The 17,508-nt window shown below is 40.9% G+C and overlaps 1 protein-coding gene across 3 annotated transcripts in view; it reads left to right on the top strand.

Moving 5' to 3' along the window:
- The first annotated feature begins 759 nt into the window (after positions 1 to 759).
- CUL4A (cullin 4A) overlaps positions 760 to 17,508 on the top strand; it is a 34,978-nt gene continuing 18,229 nt past the window's right edge. For 2 of the 3 annotated variants that reach the window (XM_066176734.1, XM_066176733.1), the window contains exons 1-9: positions 760 to 984; positions 1,504 to 1,619; positions 4,873 to 4,977; positions 7,050 to 7,118; positions 8,859 to 8,932; positions 10,364 to 10,526; positions 12,285 to 12,374; positions 13,215 to 13,297; positions 16,790 to 16,857. In XM_066176734.1, coding sequence (XP_066032831.1) covers positions 819 to 984; positions 1,504 to 1,619; positions 4,873 to 4,977; positions 7,050 to 7,118; positions 8,859 to 8,932; positions 10,364 to 10,526; positions 12,285 to 12,374; positions 13,215 to 13,297; positions 16,790 to 16,857 — 934 coding nt within the window. In that variant the 5' untranslated portion in view covers positions 760 to 818. Of the gene's footprint in view, positions 985 to 1,503; positions 1,620 to 4,872; positions 4,978 to 7,049; positions 7,119 to 7,772; positions 8,213 to 8,858; positions 8,933 to 10,363; positions 10,527 to 12,284; positions 12,375 to 13,214; positions 13,298 to 16,789; positions 16,858 to 17,508 lie in introns of those variants that run through there. The other variant, XM_066176735.1, reaches the window with a different exon arrangement.

Raw genomic sequence — 17,508 nt, 5'->3', positions numbered from 1 at the left:
AACCGCGTGTCCTGGTGGCCGCTGCGCATTCTCAGGCAGCGGTCGGAAGTGTTTGCTGTCCCTCTGCTACGGCTCGTACCCGCGGCTTGTGCAGGCGGCGGGTGGTGGCCTCCAGATGGCGGAACCCCTGTGGTGGGATACGCCAGTTACTTCCCCGGGAGAGCGCTGGAGACTCGTCTCCCCTCCTTCCTTCCTAGCTGCGCTGCGCGCGGGGAATGCTGGAGAGGGGTCTCAGTGAACTTGGGTGGAAAAAGTTGAACTGAGCATTAAACTGCCGAACAGGTTGACTCCTGAGGGCACTGACGCCAGGGAGATGTGTGAGACAAGGACACGCTCCATGCTCGTGCAAACTGGGCTCGGTTGGGTTTGGGGGGTGCCGGTGAGCAGGACGCGGGCGGCCTCTCGGGCTGGTTTTGGGCGGGAAGCTGGACTGCTCCTTGGCTTTCGTTCCGGCCGCCCTTCGGTGGGTACCGGCCAACAGAGCCGGGGGAAGCAGGGGACACCGAGGGGCTGCTGCCGCCCGCGGGAGGCTGCCCCGGCTCGGGAGCCATCTTGTGAGCAGGGCTGGCTCTGGCCGAGCGCCGCCCGGACTCGGGAACGGACTCGAACCCGGACCCGCACGCAGGGCGGGCGGAGGCGGCCCGGAGGCCATCGATGCCTCCCGCCCCGGCGGGACTTGGCAGCCGCCCGCGGGCAGTGGGGGAGGGCGGCTGGGTGGTGGCGGAGGAGGAGGAGGGGAGCGGAGGCGGAGACCAGCCGGCCCCGGCCCGGCCCAGCCCAGCGCGTTGCCCCGGCCGGACACGGCGCCCGGGGCGGAGATGGCGGACGAGCCGCAGAAGAAGCCGCACTTGTCGGCCTTGGTGGGACACACGAACGGGCTCACCAAGCCCGCTTCGCTGGCCGCTACCGCCACCCGCTCCACGGGAGGAGGAGGCGGAGGCGCGACCGCCTCCTCCAAGAAACTCGTGATTAAGAACTTCAGAGGTGGGTACGGGGCAGGCCGGGCCCTCTGTCCTGGCAGGTGCGCTCGGCCCGATCTTTGTTTACTGCGGCCCCGGCCGCTCCCCGCCCCTTGCTGGCGGCCGGGCCCCGCCGCTGTCACCCGCCCCGCCGCCGTATCGGGGCGAGGGGTGGCTGCCGCGGGGCTGATAAGGCTGCCGGCACCGTGCCCGTGTGAGGGCTCCCGGGGACACGCGTGGGGCTCCGTGCGCCGGGCCAGCGGCCGTAGGCAGCGGGCAGAAAGCCACCTTAGTGTCAACGCTGATTAAAGCCAGGCGAGGGTGGTTGCCTCGCTAAAAGTAACACGGGCGTCAAACAGCAGCCGGGGGCGAAGCGCGTCGTGCAAAGCCTCGGGTGGAACTAGTGACCCCTCTGAGTGTGCCAGAGTTACATGGCCGAGAGCGGAGTGGCTTGGCAGAACTTGGTGGAACAGCAGGGAGGGAGACATTGCTGCAGGCTCCCGTTGGGTGGCCGTTTTTAAACTACCTGTGTCTTACTTCACAGAAAGACCCAAATTACCAGATAATTATACTCAGGACACCTGGCAGAAACTTAATGAAGCGGTGGGAGCAATACAGAGTAGCATTTCTATTAAATACAACCTTGAAGAGCTCTACCAGGTAAGCCACGTAAGATTTTGGTTTCATTTTTTGGGGGGAATAAACTATTTTGGCACACATTCAGCATAATGTATTTTGATTTCTTAAAAGCTGATTGAATACTTCGCTTCATACTCTGTTTCTAGTCAGTTTCTGTATATCAGTTCCTCGGAGAGCTACCAGGATTTGGACCCATGAAAAAGCAGTTTATGTTGGGAGGCACATTCTTAGGCAGGGCTGAGATCTAAGTCTTAGTATCTTCAATATTCTGCCTACTCAACATGCTGAAAACAGGATGTTACTCTAACAGGGTTATGAAGTTATGATGATTTTTGTACATTTTTGTTCACTATGGTTTCTTGTCAGTAGCAATGTTAAAGTATTCGATATTATTAGGTTATAGTATTACACTTCTATACCTTTTGGGGAGTTAGAAGACTCTTGATTGAGTAGGCAACAAACAGTCATTTTGCCCACATTTCAGATTGCTGTTGCATTTTCATAACAGTCAGGATCTTAGTTTTTCTGTTCAAGTGGTGAAAAAGCATTTCTGGAACTACTGGAGCAGGGGCTAGGGCAGGTAAAAGAGAGATGGACTTCTGAGCCATTTCTCTCTACTTTCTCCAGTTGTGTGGTTTAGTTCTGTGTTATTTTAGATGTATGTGCTTTGGGGTATTTGACTGAAGTAGTAGCTTTTTAGAGCAGTCATGTTATACAAAGTCACTGATGTGCTGAATTGTGCTACCTAAGTTAGTTATGAGTTTTCAGTGGGTGCAGGTATTTGTTCTGCAGACTGAAGTCCTTGCCAGACCAGGACCGAATACATTATTATGCACACCTGAAATTTTCTAAATGTTAAGTAGAGGTGCAAAGGGGACACTGAGAGAGGAGAAGGCCAGTAGTCTGTACTGGGTCCCTGTTCAAGAAAATCAGGATGGGCTTCAGAACTGACTATACTTGTCTATTTAGTTAGGGAATGTAATATATGGGTCTAAAATGGCTGATTATGTAAATCTATATTGACTTAATAGAATTATTCCCTTTAAATAGAATACTTGACTGTAGTATATTTACCTGTTAATACTTGCAGATTTGCAGAGTTTGAATGACATAATGCATTTTATTGTTTCAAAACCAGCATTTTGAAAACCCTGCTTTTTCATGTCTAGAAAAAAGAAAACAACAGCCTGCAGATGCTTTGAGTGTTACCTAACTTGTTTTCAGAGGCTCTGAAATGATATTATAGTAATACGGCTATGAAATCACTAGGGTACATGCCTGAGTTTTGGCAGAAGAGGAGAGAGATTTCAGATAAACTGTGAAGGGAGAACTGTACTTCTTGCTGTTCCTCTTTACCTGCTTATTTGTAGAAACTATGCAAGGCTGGTCGAATAATCCGTAACGCAGCAAATCAGGAGGATTTCTGCACCGTGGGTGGTGGTGCTCAGTGTGCCTGTGCATAGACAGGTACTTACTCTCCTGCCAGAGGAATAAAAGATGAGGTTCGGCATCCATTGGAAACCTGATCTGTATTTACAGATCATTTTAACTGCCTGTTGGTGAGCACCTAGTCATCCACAAGGGAAAATATCTCTGGGTGCATCAGTTCTTACTATATCAGGCCTTTTTGGAAGGTTTTTTTGACTCTTTATCTGATATTGTGGGGGGAAGTGAGAGGCCTGCTAGAGTTCAGGGCACTCAGCGGGCTGGTGTACCAGCCTACAGTTGAACCTTCTGATTTATTTATTTAATTTGGCACAGTGGCTGAGAAGAAACTGAAGAAGAACAATGATGAGGCTGTGTGGGAAGCCTGAAGGATACTCCTTTCCAGGCATTAGAGGCAGCATGGAAACAGGCATGGAGGTGCTTGGCAGAAATGTAGTCAGTGAGCAGTGGGAGGGTGGCAGCCAATTTTTTGCGACTAAAATAGAAGTAATGTCTGGGATTGGTGGTAGATTGCACAGATTTTGATAGAAGTAGCTTATACTTGATGGGATAGAGAAAGTGGGGCAGTACAAAGAATTACCGAATGAGGAGTGAGTGATAAAAATAATGGAAAAAGAAAATTACCTTTACAGCGAGGTCCTAAATAACTTGAAGTGGGGCAGCACTGCCCTCCTGGAGGACATAGAACAGGACAGTGTAGTAGCAAAGGAAAGACAGTAGTGCAGTGAACGAAAAAATTATGAGAGTCCTGACTAGACTTATATTTGGATGGGTGGGTGGATGGGAGTGGCTCTAACACTGTCTGCAAAGTGATTGTCTGAATACTGTTTGTCGCAAGTTATCATTTTAGTTACCTTAAGATTAGATTAAAAACATATTATTGGCACTGTTTTATAATTTTTTATTTGCCTGCTTTAATGTTGTATCAAAATTGTGGAGGTCATTTTTATGTGCATTTAAATAAAGTTAGATTAGGTAGGTTAGAATCATCTGGAGCAGAGGAAAACATTCTTGGGTCAATTTTAGGTGCCAAGGTGACATTGTGCTTTAAATCCTTGGTAGTGTTATGTGAAGTATTGCCTCATAATATAAGGGCTGTTGATTTTAATGTAGTGACAATCAGAACGTTTGGTTTGGGGCAGAATTGGCCTCCTTAGTTAACTAAGGATAAATACTGAACTAAATCCTCTGAGCTCCCAATAAATCAGTTCAAGTCTTTATGTAATGATTAATGTGAAGTTGGGTTTTGGGGTTTTGTTATTGTTTGGGTTTTTTCTTAATTTCCCCCCCCCCCAGTTTATGTACCTTAGCATGAGTGTGTGAATCAGTGGAAATATTTGGGAAGAAATAAGTTGATAAAAAGGCAAGAAAGCAGCTGTACTCAATTACCATTTAGACAGACTGATTGAAATGTCTACCTTAAAGTTATTAAGAAATTAAAATATTTGGTATGATTGTGTTCCTGCTCCAGAAAAGCACCTGTGTGCATACTGAATGATGCACAAAATGGACCTTCTGGAGGAGTCCTACTGCTGAGCAGTATTGAAGGAGGCAGAATTCTGGTAGTGTTTAACAGCACATCTGAAATATGACCCAGACTCTGATGGTGGATTTTGTTTGTGACACAAAATCTAGCTGAACAACAGGGGACCAAATTCACAAAGGACACCTGAAGTATTAGTTTTTCTACATAATTTTTTTTGATGTTTTGGTTTTGTTCACAGCTTGAGCATATAATGCTGATTTTTTCTTTGTCAGTCTTAATTACACAGACACAAAAATTTAAGTACTTTTTTTGTCTCATTCATGATCCATTTTTGTTTTTTAGGCTGTTGAAAATCTCTGTTCCTACAAAGTCTCTGCTACACTGTACAAACAGCTGCGACAAGTCTGCGAAGAACATGTGAAAGCACAAATCCTTCAGTTTAGAGAATATCCTTTTGTCATGCACAGAAGTGGTTAGAATGGTTAGTTTAAATCATTATTTCTTAAAACAAGTCTGCAAAAATTGCACCAGTAATTGTCAATGTGTTAAAGAGGTTCTTTGCTTACATATTTTTAAATCAGTCATGGGCAATATTAGTCATCTGGGTGAATAATTTTTGTGTATTGATGTGTAAAATGCTAATAAGAATTTGTCACTTTAATAAGGATGCAAATTTTACACTAAATCTAGAAAATGTCAACCGCACTATGAGATTTCTCAGCAGGTATGAATTTCTGTGGCAGGTGAGTAGTTGTGATGCTTATGGCAGCAATAGCCTAAAAAATCACCGTGATTGTCAACATCAAAAGAATTTTCAAACATAGTGCACCTCTTTGACCAAAAATAACAACTGGTCAACAGTGATGTACTACAGAGGCATTCAAGAAGCCTTCATGCATCTTATGTGGACCTTGGGAGGTTCTTGGAAGAGAGCTCTAAGTTCAGGAGATCATTTGGCTGTCTTGGAATGCATGTAAGGATGAAATTTTATGGTAAATTTCCCCATGGTTTACTGAAGTTACATTGCTGAGACTTGTCTTCTAGCTGAATGGGTCACAGAAGTGCCTGTAGATCTTCTGTGGACACCTGGCTGTTGCCAGCCCTGTTTCCTGAATCCAGTCAAGCTTTGCATGCTGAGAAGGTGGTTTATATCGTAGGTGTCTTTTGTGTAATAGCCACGGGATTGTACTTGCTGGAGCTGCAGATGAATAGTCTGTGTCCACCTTGCTGTCCCCATGTTCCTGGAAAATGCCTTAGCCAGCAGGTGGAGCGTGCCATATCGAACAGATACTGCAGCAGTGAGGCTGCTGGCATTGTTTCCCAGCTCTCTATGGATTTTTTTTTAGCAGAAAATGATAGGATAAGATAGAAAAGCTAGGATAAAGTAGAAAGAAACAAGGGGCCAGAGCCCAGAATGAATGTCCTTTCCAGGTGAATGTTCAAAGGTGCTTTGGATTGTGACTCTCAGTTTCTTGGTTCACTACATTCCCCAGGTAGGTGCCTACACTCAGAATAATCTGGGGTTTTAATGGTATGTAGCACCAACATGGTTTTGGGCTGTGTGGGTTTGGGTTTGTTTTTTTTTTTTTGTAAGTGGTTTGTTAGGTTTTTTTGAGTCCTATTTGTCATCTGGCTTCTACATAGCACATTAGTACAGTAGTCTTTAGCATACTTGGTCTTTGAGAACCAAATGTAGTCGTCAAAGCAGTGCACCACCATCTTTTGCATTCCTGCTTTTACAGACTTTAGGTGACGTTATGAAAAAATGTTTTAAAACTAATGTTTTCAAACTTTGCTTTCACCTGGCCCACTTGACAGGGTGATGGTGGATTGGAAGGTTGAAAATTTAATATTTTACAGTTGTACCACTTTGTATCCTAAGGACACGAGATCAAATTAATCAGATTTGGCTAGAATGAGTTGCAAATGATAATGTGCAGGAGAGGAAGGTAAAGACTCATTAGATTTACTTGTGAGACACTTGAGAATTCTATTATTTGAAAATAACAGTTGGATCTGTTGTGTAATGACAAAAACTGTGTAGATTACTTAGGGTGACCTGGAGATGTATATGAAAAGAGTGGTATTTGGATTTGTTGAGGATTATTTCGAACTGTAACTGCTTTTAAGAGATTAGGGTCACTCCTGTTGTGCACAGTGTGAACTCATTAAATAAACAAAATAACCTCTCCATCCGTCTCACCTCCGTTGGTGACAAATGTGTGTTTGATGCTGGTGGGATTTCTTGTTTAAATCTATATTAAGGTTACATGGTACAGCCACTAGATGGTATGACTGAAGAGCTGTGAGTGTTAGTCCTTGAAAAACACAGGAAGGCCTTTTGGAGAGCTGCCAGCCACTGTGCTGGGCAGCTCTGCAATTAACAGTTTATCTCTGGCAGGCACAGTAGCATTGGAATATCCATGGAGCAGCTTTGCCTAATGGCTGGCAAAGATCATCTCCAGAATCTGGCCTCTAAAGATACTGGCAAACTAGTTTTCCTTAATGGGTGCTGTACAGATTCTCTGGATAGTCTTTTATTTTTAAAGAAGATAAATAAATGCTGGCAAGATCATTGCAGACAAATGGTAAGTTGAATGTTTTTTCAGAGTACATATCCTTGAGGTGTGAAATCTGGCTAAAATGAGTTTGTCACAGTTTTAACTTGGGACTGCACTGCATCTCCTCCCAAGTTTTAGCATTCCTTTTTACTTTTCTCTTTGCTGGCTGAGGGAACTTCTGTTTTTGAAATGTAGGGTCTGTTATCTCTGACCTTCATAGGCTCATATAAGGTTTGAACATCACTCAGAAATATATTGACACCTATTTTTCTTTAGGTGGAAGGAAAAACTAACCAAGAAATGGTGAAGCTGTTTGCTGTTCATATTTTTAAGTAATTGGAGAGTCTTTGCTTTTAGATCGCTCCAAGAGCTAGGTTAACTTGTGACTTCTTTTTTTTCCAAAGCAGAGATGATTATCCTGACTATTAGAGCTAAGAAATAGAAAGGCTGAAGAACTGAAACTTGCTTTCTGTCTGCCTTTTTGGTCTTCTACCTCCACAATGATATATGTGAGATAAAAAAGTCCTCTCTGAAATACACGCTATGAAAACTATGCCTTTAAGAAGGTGTCATTATAATTCCAAACCAACATTTTACAATGAGTCTTTGTTGTATTGTCGCATAGCTTTGGCTGCAGATGCCCTGTATGGTTGAATTTCTGTTTTCATTCCTCAAATCATCTGTTCTTTCCTTTCCTGCGAGGTTTGAGCAGAGGTATGTGATTTTTATCTGAATTAAAAATGGAAGGTGTTAGGGAAACTATTTGAATTCAGCAGTCTGATAAAAACAGAGTTGACAATACTGCCTTGAAAATGTAGTTAGCGTGAACCTGTGTTTTCGTAAAAGGGCTTTTGCTGTGAACGCTGTTTGCTTTAATTACTTCTAAGCATTTTTTTTTTTCTTCCTTAAAGCAACAACCTGTAGCAAGTGCCTTTCTTGCCCATGTGCTGGGTTAGCCCTTGTGCTATTTAAGAAAAGAGAAAATCAACCTTACTGCTATTTTTCTTTATTATGTTTGGTCAGAAGCCATGTCAGCTTGAGAATTGCTTGAGAGGCAATGCAATCTTTTAGGGAAGGAGTAGGTGGACAGCTGCGAATAGAAATCTCTATCTGGCCTGGGGGTGAGTTACTGACATCTGGAGTTACGCTAATGCTAAACTGGGAGTTGGGCAGCGCCTTCTTAGGAGCAAAGTTAAAAATGGATTTTCAATGTAGAAGTCCAGTAAGCTACAAAACCACCTCCTCCTCCCACTTTTTTAATTTAAAAAAGAGATCATATATTTTTATACCCTCTTTCTACTGTTGGATTTAATGTATCTCTATTTCTCTTACGAGTTTTGGCAGGTAACTTTTATCATTAAAAGATCTGTTGCACAGCTTATTACTGTCTCAGCTTAAACTGTTGTTTGGGGTTTTTTTATTTTAAAGCAAAAAGCATGGCAGCATGCTATTTCAGGGTGTTTACTGAGTGTATTGGAGGTACTGTTTGAATAGCTTATGCATATCAGTAGTATAAAACTCCTAACAGGCTAATAAAACTGTTTAGTTAATGGTTATAAATTTGAAAACTGTCTTAGATGTACTTGGGAATACCACCAAGTAATAGTATTGACTTCAATAAATTGCAATCCCATGGCTGTACAAGTCACCATAAAAGTTTAAAATACCTACATCAGTAAATGAGGTGATGTAGTTTTCAGAAGTTGTTTTATAATTTAAAATATCACGTGGAGGTGAAGAGAAAAATATTTTCTTTATATATTTCAGATCATGATCAGAAGCATTTTCTTATTTCTGGATCGTACATATGTGCTTCAGAATTCAGTGCTTCCTTCTATATGGTAGGTATCCATATAAGTATTCCTATAAGCTTTAGAGTGTTGACGCGCTATTACATTTGCAAAGATTGAAATTAAATTTTAGACATTATATTTGAGCTATATAATAGATCTTTAATATTTTGTCCGTTTATGGAAATGCATGTGTCAGCATATGCACGTGTCATGTCCTCCTTCCCCAGGAATATTCACTGTCAAGTGGGGGTAAAAGAAGATGGTCTGAGAACATGGGCTTAAAAATTAAGGGCTATGTGTAGCTGTCATTGTCAGAGCCTGGATGAGGCTGGGTTTGTGGGAGCCTCCTCTTGTCTGCTGCCTCCCACCTTAGCACTGGCCCAGCATTACTGTAGGTGCTCCTGGTTTTGCTGAAACATTTGAATTCAACATTCAGCTTCCTGCTCTGTTTTTTTTAAGTAAGTCAGATACAGTGACAAGGTGCAGATTATCTTTCCAGCTCTGGTCACTTGATGATGCTTTTGTACTTCCAGCCCCCATCTTCTGGCATTCTCCTTTAAAGCATTCCCACTGAGGGGCATTTTACATCATTGCCCCAGCAAATAAACCCAAGCTTTGCAAAGAAAATTCTGGTATTGTTATTACTTTATCTAAAGTGCTGGCCCTGCCCCCTCCCCCCCCCCCCCCCCCCCAAAAAAAAAAAAAAAATAAAGTAGATAAAGTACTGGAGTAAGAGCATGTCTTTTCCCTGCCTGGATGGCTGCTGTGCTCTTGTGAGTTCCTCAGGCTGTCTGAAGAGCCTGGCATCTCTCTCCAGCCTCTTGCTTGTCCAGTGGACATCTTTTGTTCCCAGCTTCAGCAGTTTTCCTCCAACTCTTTGTGTTAGGCTGCCTTTTACTAAACATTGTTGATGAGTTCTGTTCATACTTTGTCTTATTTTTCTCCCACTGGGGAAATTCCTTTTATTGAAATCCTGATGCATATGAAGAAATCAGAGGTAACAAGTTTTATCTAAGATTGTTCAGTTTTCAATATTTAACGATTAGCTACTTCATGGCATAAAGGCAATATTCCTCATCACTTAGAATGAATCAAGAATCTGATAGAGGTGATAAGATCCCAAAGATACAAAGAATTCCTACTTTTGAACAAAACTTAAAAATTACATGTGGAATGTCTGATCCTGGGAATCTTAGGTTAAGGTATATGATCAGATTTTTTTTTTTTGATAAGCAGAGAAACAGTCTATTATGTGAAAGTTGGACAGGCTGGTAACAGTTCTCCACTGAAGTGTATACCTGTGGTTGCATGTGATCTGGTATTTTTAGGTAATTGTTACGGTTTTGCTAGAGGACAGTGTCAAAACGAGTATAGACACCATTGATCTTTTTCTGTATCATATATATACTGTATGTATTTTAAACAAAGGTGTGATTTTTCAAAAGCATCAGCAGTAACTAATTTTCGATACTCACACAGGGATATGGGGCTCGAGTTATTTAGAACCCATATCATTAGTGACAAGCAAGTTCAAACCAAGACCATTGATGGAATTCTCCTGCTGATCGAACGAGAACGAAATGGTGAAGCTGTGGACAGAAGTTTGCTGCGGAGTTTGTTGAGCATGCTCTCAGATCTGCAGGTGAGTACAGCCAAACTCACTAGTAACAGCTTTGTTTAGAAACACAGTGTGGACTGCGTGTCGTGTTTTGTACAGAAATTATTCTGTTCATCTGGTAAATGTGTGTAAAATCTAGCTATTACATTGGTATGATTGCCTCTTCTTTACCCCATGTGCAATTCATGTACTGTTTTTAAATGAGATCTCTTTGCCTGTTTTTCCTTAGCAGAGGTAATGGCCTCAGATCTTAATAAATTTACAGATCTTGTAGTATGTGCAGTGTTTTGTCTGTCTGAATCTCTCATTGTCTCATCCTAGTGCCAGTTAAATGTAGGAACAGAAAAATCCCTCTTTGTCACTGTAAAAATGTCACTTTTTGGAGTCCAGATCTTGGGTCTGTATCACAAAAACATCACTCTACTGGCAGCTTCTTAGAAATGCTGAGGATAGAATGGGATGCCATGTTAAGGCCAAGGTTTTCAGATAGATCGTGTCAAACTGCAACTCACTGGAACTTTCCATGAGCAGAGATAGTAAGCATCCAAGGAGACTGAGGAATGCTGTGCTTCTGACTTCCACATAGGTTGTCCTTGAGTTAAAGTTTCAGCTTTGTGTGATGTGCAGTGAAGCTTCAGAGCTATCCTTCATTCCTAAAACCTGGTGAGGTTGCTCCATTTCAGAGTGACAATACAGCATTGCAAAACTGGCTGAAGGTTTGAAAGAGTTTGAAGAGGCAGACTACATTAAAAAGTCCTTTCTGGTTAGGCAGCTTACCTGTTTTTCTGGCTTTCATGTTAATCCTCTTGACTTTAATCTGTAGCTTCCCCTATCATCCTAGAAAAATTAGTCTGTTCGAGAGAGAAGCCACTGCAAAAAAACCCTAAGCTTTTGAAAGTGATAGAATAATAAAATGCTGTGGGTTGGAAGGGGCCTTAAAGATCATCTAGCTCCAACCCTCCTGCTTTGGGCAGGGAACCTTCAACTAGGAGTCCTTAAGAGACAAAAAGTGGTCAGAATGTAATGAGTTTGACAGCTCTGTTACATGTTTTGGAAGAAATCTTTTCTTCTATTCTTCCACCATGCTCAAGGAATTTTCTTATTTTCTTTTCACTGTACCTCTGTTTACATATTAATTCCTACTTCAACTTTTTCTTTATGTAGTTGTCCTTTCTGTCTTACTTCCTTTCTGTAATAAAATGTTAGTCATTATGCAGAAGCTTTTTAATGTCTCTGGTTGGTTTTGGTGCCCTTTTTTACACACCTTCTTTGTTCCCTGTAGAAGGAGTTCACCTTTTTTGATATAATTCATTTTTCCTGGGCCACTGAGAGAAACCTGGCAGATCTTGAAACCTGAAGATGTGTTACTGAGCATATTAATATTTTACTCATGCGAATTACTTGTTTTCTGCCAATGTTTCACTAGTTGGGAGAGTTTTTGCCACAGAAATATCAGTGGGGTTTAGGTCTTGGGTGGATTGGATGTCACTGCTGTGCTGTGATGTTGTGTACTGGTGTTGGGCTGTGTGCCTTGAACAGAAGCCTGTTACTTTAGACTGTTCAAGTAGTGATGGCTTAAACCATTGCTGCTCTGGAAAGTCACTTCTGATGTCAGTCTTTCTGAAATCAGTGGGCAAACGGAAAATTTGTTAGTGTTACATTGATGTTTCTCATGGCTGTGTACATCCTTAAAATTTTACTTGCCCTCATATGACTAACAAACAAAATGCGCTGCTGTCATTGTGAGGTTAATGTAAGCAACTAAATTGATTTCTTGAGCAGGTTTACAAGGAATCATTTGAACAGAGGTTTCTGGAAGAGACAAATTGTTTATATGCTGCAGAAGGCCAGAGATTAATGCAAGAAAGAGAGGTAGGTGCATGTGGTAGATGATTGCTTTTATGTTAGTTTTATCAACTCTGGGATTCCATGAGAACTTTGGTAGTGCCATGGCGTCTTAATGTCCAGTGAAATTTACGGGCACACGGGTATTCATGTGTTTTGATGTGGACCATGGTGTTGTATCAACAGGGAAAGCACACCCCAGGTTGTCATGGAACTTGATAGATAAAATGTGGAGAGTGTGATTGATAACTGGCTAGCTGCAAAAGGTCACGCAGACATGAGAGAGCTTTGCTGAGCACACAGGCACTCTCATGAAAACCAGCAAGGCAGTAAGCTTCGTATGTCCTTGAGCACAGCTGGAATACGATAACAAGACCTTGTAGCTGAAAGATATGAGGGAGAAGCACGGTAAAACAAAAACTTACTCAAACTATGTAACCACAAAGAAATGTAGAAAGAGGCGTAGCTGACTTTTAGTCTGAGCACCAATCCTGAGCTTAACTTTTGCAATATGTATGAGCTGATTATAGAAGATATAAATGTGTGTATGCTACCTGAAATAAACGAGATTTGCTGACCATGATAGCATGAGGCTCTTCTCCTGCGGCTCCGGTTAACCCAACATAAAATTGTGTAGTAACCCAGTAACATTTTTGTAGCTAAAGTCACAGTACCAACTATAATATGTTTAATACAAAATAACATTTATTAATTAAAATATAGATTATGTAGTACATAACAGCGTTCTGGTGGAATAGTCCTTTCCAACTCATGTTCTCTTTGAAAATGTAGTTTAATTGTCATGGAACAAGATTAGATGCCTTTCATAGCTTTATAATTGAACTGATCGTTCTCTTGTCTTGTTAGGTCCCGGAATATCTTCACCATGTTAATAAACGTTTGGAAGAAGAAGGAGACAGAGTAATAACATATTTAGATCACAGCACACAGTGAGTACACAGTTTTATCAGTTTTACTGTCAGTCATGCATTCTTCATAAAGCAGTATGATTATCTGTGGTTGTAGAGACACTGAGATAATTTCTTCATTATCTTACAGTTATTATCTTGTTGAGAGTGCTTGTGAAAAAGCTTATTTTTTAAGGATTTCAATTTTATCAAAAGTTACTTCTTTAAAATAAAAGTGTATTTTCAGTAAGAAAGAAATTTGTTCAGAAATATCAATTCTGTATACTGCAGTTAAAAAAACATTGTATAAGAACTCAAATTTTCATTATCAAAATAGCAGCTGATTTTAGCCATTCATGTACTGATAACATCTTTAACCACAATTCCCTTGAGGGAAGGAGAGACTCATTAGAAAAAAAACCCAACCAAACAAGCAAAACCACAAACAAAAACCCAAACAAAACCTGCAAAAACCCAGAAGGGCAGAGGACATGAATATCATTTGTAAACAGTGCAAAGTGTGAGCTTAACAGTACATCAGCTGCTGTCAATATACTGTGTGAGGTAGCTTGTCCTATTTTCATTTGGGTTTTAAGTAATAGTTTGTTTTGTTGGATTAACACATTCCTGCAGGAACTGACACACTACATAAATCCAAGTATAATTTGTCCTGTAATAAGCTATTACTTTTTTCTTTAGTTAAGAATGTGACATTAAATTTATGGGGTTTTTGTCTTCTGGAGGATTAATTGGCATTTCATTTGGTGTCAAAAGGATAACTGAATAAAATTATCTTTTTAACATATTATTTTCTTCAGACATTTATATGGATGTACACCTATGTGTGTCGTGTGTCATGGCACATACTTGAACTTGGATCTTCTTCCTGTAAATGCTGATTGCAGGATGACTAGCTTTTTCTGGTGAAATCACTCATTGAAATACGTGGAACTATTTCTGTTTATAAAGTGAGAGCAAATATATGTATTTATTTACTGTTTAAGTTAAAAACCAGATTGATACCATTACATTTTCAGTCTAGATGGACATTATACTTGCATTGAATTTCACCTTTAGCTAAAGGTTTAAACACCTACTTTTAGAAGGGTTCACACTAATTTCCTTCCCTTGCATTAAGAAACAGCAGTTCTTAAAATTAAACCACTTGAGTTTTCCTGGGGTTATACTGTTTTGTCTGTGTGTGCATGGAAACAGAAGAAAGGATGCAGTTTTTTGCTTGATCTTGAGCTGGATGTGATACTTCTAGTGTTGCCTGGAAGGCTGACCTGAAACAGACTGGACAGAGCTAGAGAATAAAGTAGGTATTTATTGAAAGGCCTCCAGGATCCACCTTGGTCAGGACAGGAGCCTGAGCAAGGCTGCACCCCGAGTCCACTACGAAATGCCATACACCAATGGCCGACCAGTCACGAGGTCTTATATTTTTCAGTTTTGGTCCATTTGCATATTGCGGTTTAATTGTCCGATCACAGCTTCAGGTTGTGAGGTCTCATCCTTCTTGTTTCTCCCTTCAGTCCACCATTGTATGTTTTTGGGCCTGAGAGTTGTCCTTGGTTCTCAACAGAAAAGGGATTTGTTTTGTCTACCTACCCTGTGAAGAAAGCTTACTGGCACTTAATACGAGGCTCCAAACTACATCCCTAGATAACGTAGAATCTGCAAATATGAAAGCTAAAGCTTAAGGCATCACTAGGACAAAAAGCATCATGTGAAACACCATTCCAAATACTTCAAACAACACCTGGAAGTGTGTTGTTGCAACCCACAGAGGGATTCTTTGAGCGCAGCAGTACATGCTGTTCTGGACAACTGACCAGGTTAAGCTTGTCTCCTTGTCAGTCAGTAGATGACCAAGGTACATGGCTTTGTGCTCACAGAGAAGGTACCTTCTGACTCCTTCCTTAGTCAAGATAAATACTCAGTTTGTTCGCTTGCCAGGACGTAGCACTTTGCCTCTTGGCCTCAAGCAGACAAATTGTCCCTTCTCCCATACTCAGAATAGGTCTTCCAGGGCAGGGAATGAAATACCATTTTCATACCACCCTGACTCCTGCTGTTGGAAAGAGCCAGCTGCTGCAGATAGCAGTAGTTGGAAATGGCAGGGCATATGGAAAGTACCATGAAAATGGCTGTATGTGTTAAAAACAAGGGTCTGTCTGAACAATATTTCATGTTCAGTTAATGACCACTGAAAGAAACAAATAGAGGAAGTGTATTTGATGCCCTGATACTTTCCTGGTGTCTGCTTGTTTTCAGCTCAGTGTATTTTCTGAACCTGCTGTGGTTTTGTGTCTTTGTATCTGTGAAATATTTGCAGTCTCTCATGGGGATTCACATCAGCTTTTCTGTCTGTGCCAGGCTTTGGCAAAGTGTTCCATGGGTGTTAAAGTACACGGCCACCAGGTGATGAAGTGCCTCCTTTTAAGTCTGGTACCCAGTAGCATTGCTGATGACCCCAGTTCATGCAGAGAAAAGTGATCTGTCAGTTCCCTTTCCTGCCTGTTAATGGTATCCCTAAGTCATCTCCTTCCCAGAAAAAAGTTTTGACATGCCCAGGTGTCTCTCTTGTAGCTGCAGCTGCATATTTTGACCATCTTTCTTTCCTTCTCTGAACCTTTCCCAATGAAGGACCTAAACTGGTGTCTTGTATGGAAAGTCAGGCATGTTGCTGCTGGGCTGTTTCAGGATGTAGAGTGTATTAGCAAAGGTACACTTCCATTTTAGCAAAAGTGTATCCTCCTACAGGAAAGGCTTCCATCAATCCAAGTTGAGCACATCTCTTCTAGGAAATCTCAATTAAGGTTTTGAGAACCAATTTTATAAAACTTAACTCATAAAGAAATGGTTGGTCTTACATTGTTCCATTGTAAGCAGGGTAGAAGTTTAAACATTGGAATTAATGATGCCTTTGCACTTCAGGCATTTGTTTTATCTTTTGGGCGATGAAAGGTGTAAGGGAAAACTTCCCATTATTTTTCAGTCCTGACTAAAATGAATGTCTAAACATAAAAAGTAGGGGATATTCCAGCACAAATTTAAAAGTTTTTGCAAATTTATGTCTTGTGGCTCTAGCTCAACTTATGCTTATGTACATACATAACAAAATTAGCTGAAAATTTTACAATTAGCTGAATTTTGAACAGAACTAGTCTGTATTGTTTTGGTTTGAAGTTTAAACCCTTAGAGGTTTTTGGTTTGTTTGCTTGTTTGTTTCCAGAATTCAGTATGACTTTTTTCCAGCTATGCTTTTGTATTGACTTTTGCAATGTAAGTGTCTCACTTCTACTGTGTAAGGAATTTCATTTTATCAAATTTTTAAATTTTTTTTAAATTATGTACATAGTTTATTGTTGTCTTATATCACGTGATTTTTAGTCTTAATTTGTAACCCCTAAGTAGAAAATTGTTGGGGTTTTTTGCAGTACAATGTAAATTATGCACAAATACACTGTGACAGAAGGCAGCTCCTTTGTACTCTTAATGCTTCTAATATGTTTTTCTTGCCTAATTCAGGAAACCACTGATTGCATGTGTGGAGAAGCAGCTACTAGGAGAACACTTAGCAGCTATTTTGCAAAAAGGTATTTTTTTAAATTTAATATAACCTTTGATTAGCAATGGGTTTTCATACTCTGCAATAGCTATAAATTCCACAGCTTTTACTTTAGAAGGTATATTAGCCATGGGAAGAACTTCCACAGACATGGAAGGCAAATCCTGTGATTGTTATCCTCACTGTGACAAGTAAATGGTATATTTGGAAAGAAATGTCTAAAATCTAATTCCATATTTGTGAAGGTTGCTAAGCCTCTAAATCTCCTTTGACTTGCAGCAGTGGGCTTAGGAATTAAATCTTTGGAACTGCTTCTTTCCTAGAATTACATAAACTTCTAGAGGAGAGCTGCAGTTACTGTTGTAGCTTCTTTTTTGTGATAATCACACAGCTCAAGTGCAATAGTTTCACGTGTTCTCATGATTGTGTAGTTTAAGAATGGTGAGATACTGGAACTAGCCGCATTTGAGGGAATGAGCTTTCATATGCCTTTGTCTGTACTTTACCTTTTGTCTGGTAATTTCAGGTAAGAACTGCAGCCTTCTTAGGAAGCCTTATTCAGACATTAGTGTGTTCAAATTGCTATTTCTTTGTTCCTCTTAAATTTTAATCTCTCCTTTTCCCCTGAATTTCTGGGTTTGTTCAGTATCCCCTGATCTTTTAATGCTTTAAATGATCT

The sequence above is a fragment of the Chamaea fasciata genome, unplaced genomic scaffold (assembly GCF_029207755.1).
Source record: "Chamaea fasciata isolate MVZ Bird 193981 ecotype frontalis unplaced genomic scaffold, bChaFas1.0.hap1 SCAF_2, whole genome shotgun sequence".
NCBI lineage: Eukaryota > Metazoa > Chordata > Aves > Passeriformes > Sylviidae > Chamaea > Chamaea fasciata.
The sequence above is the reverse complement of the archived record's forward strand: the minus strand, read 5'-3'. Positions and strand labels throughout refer to the sequence as shown.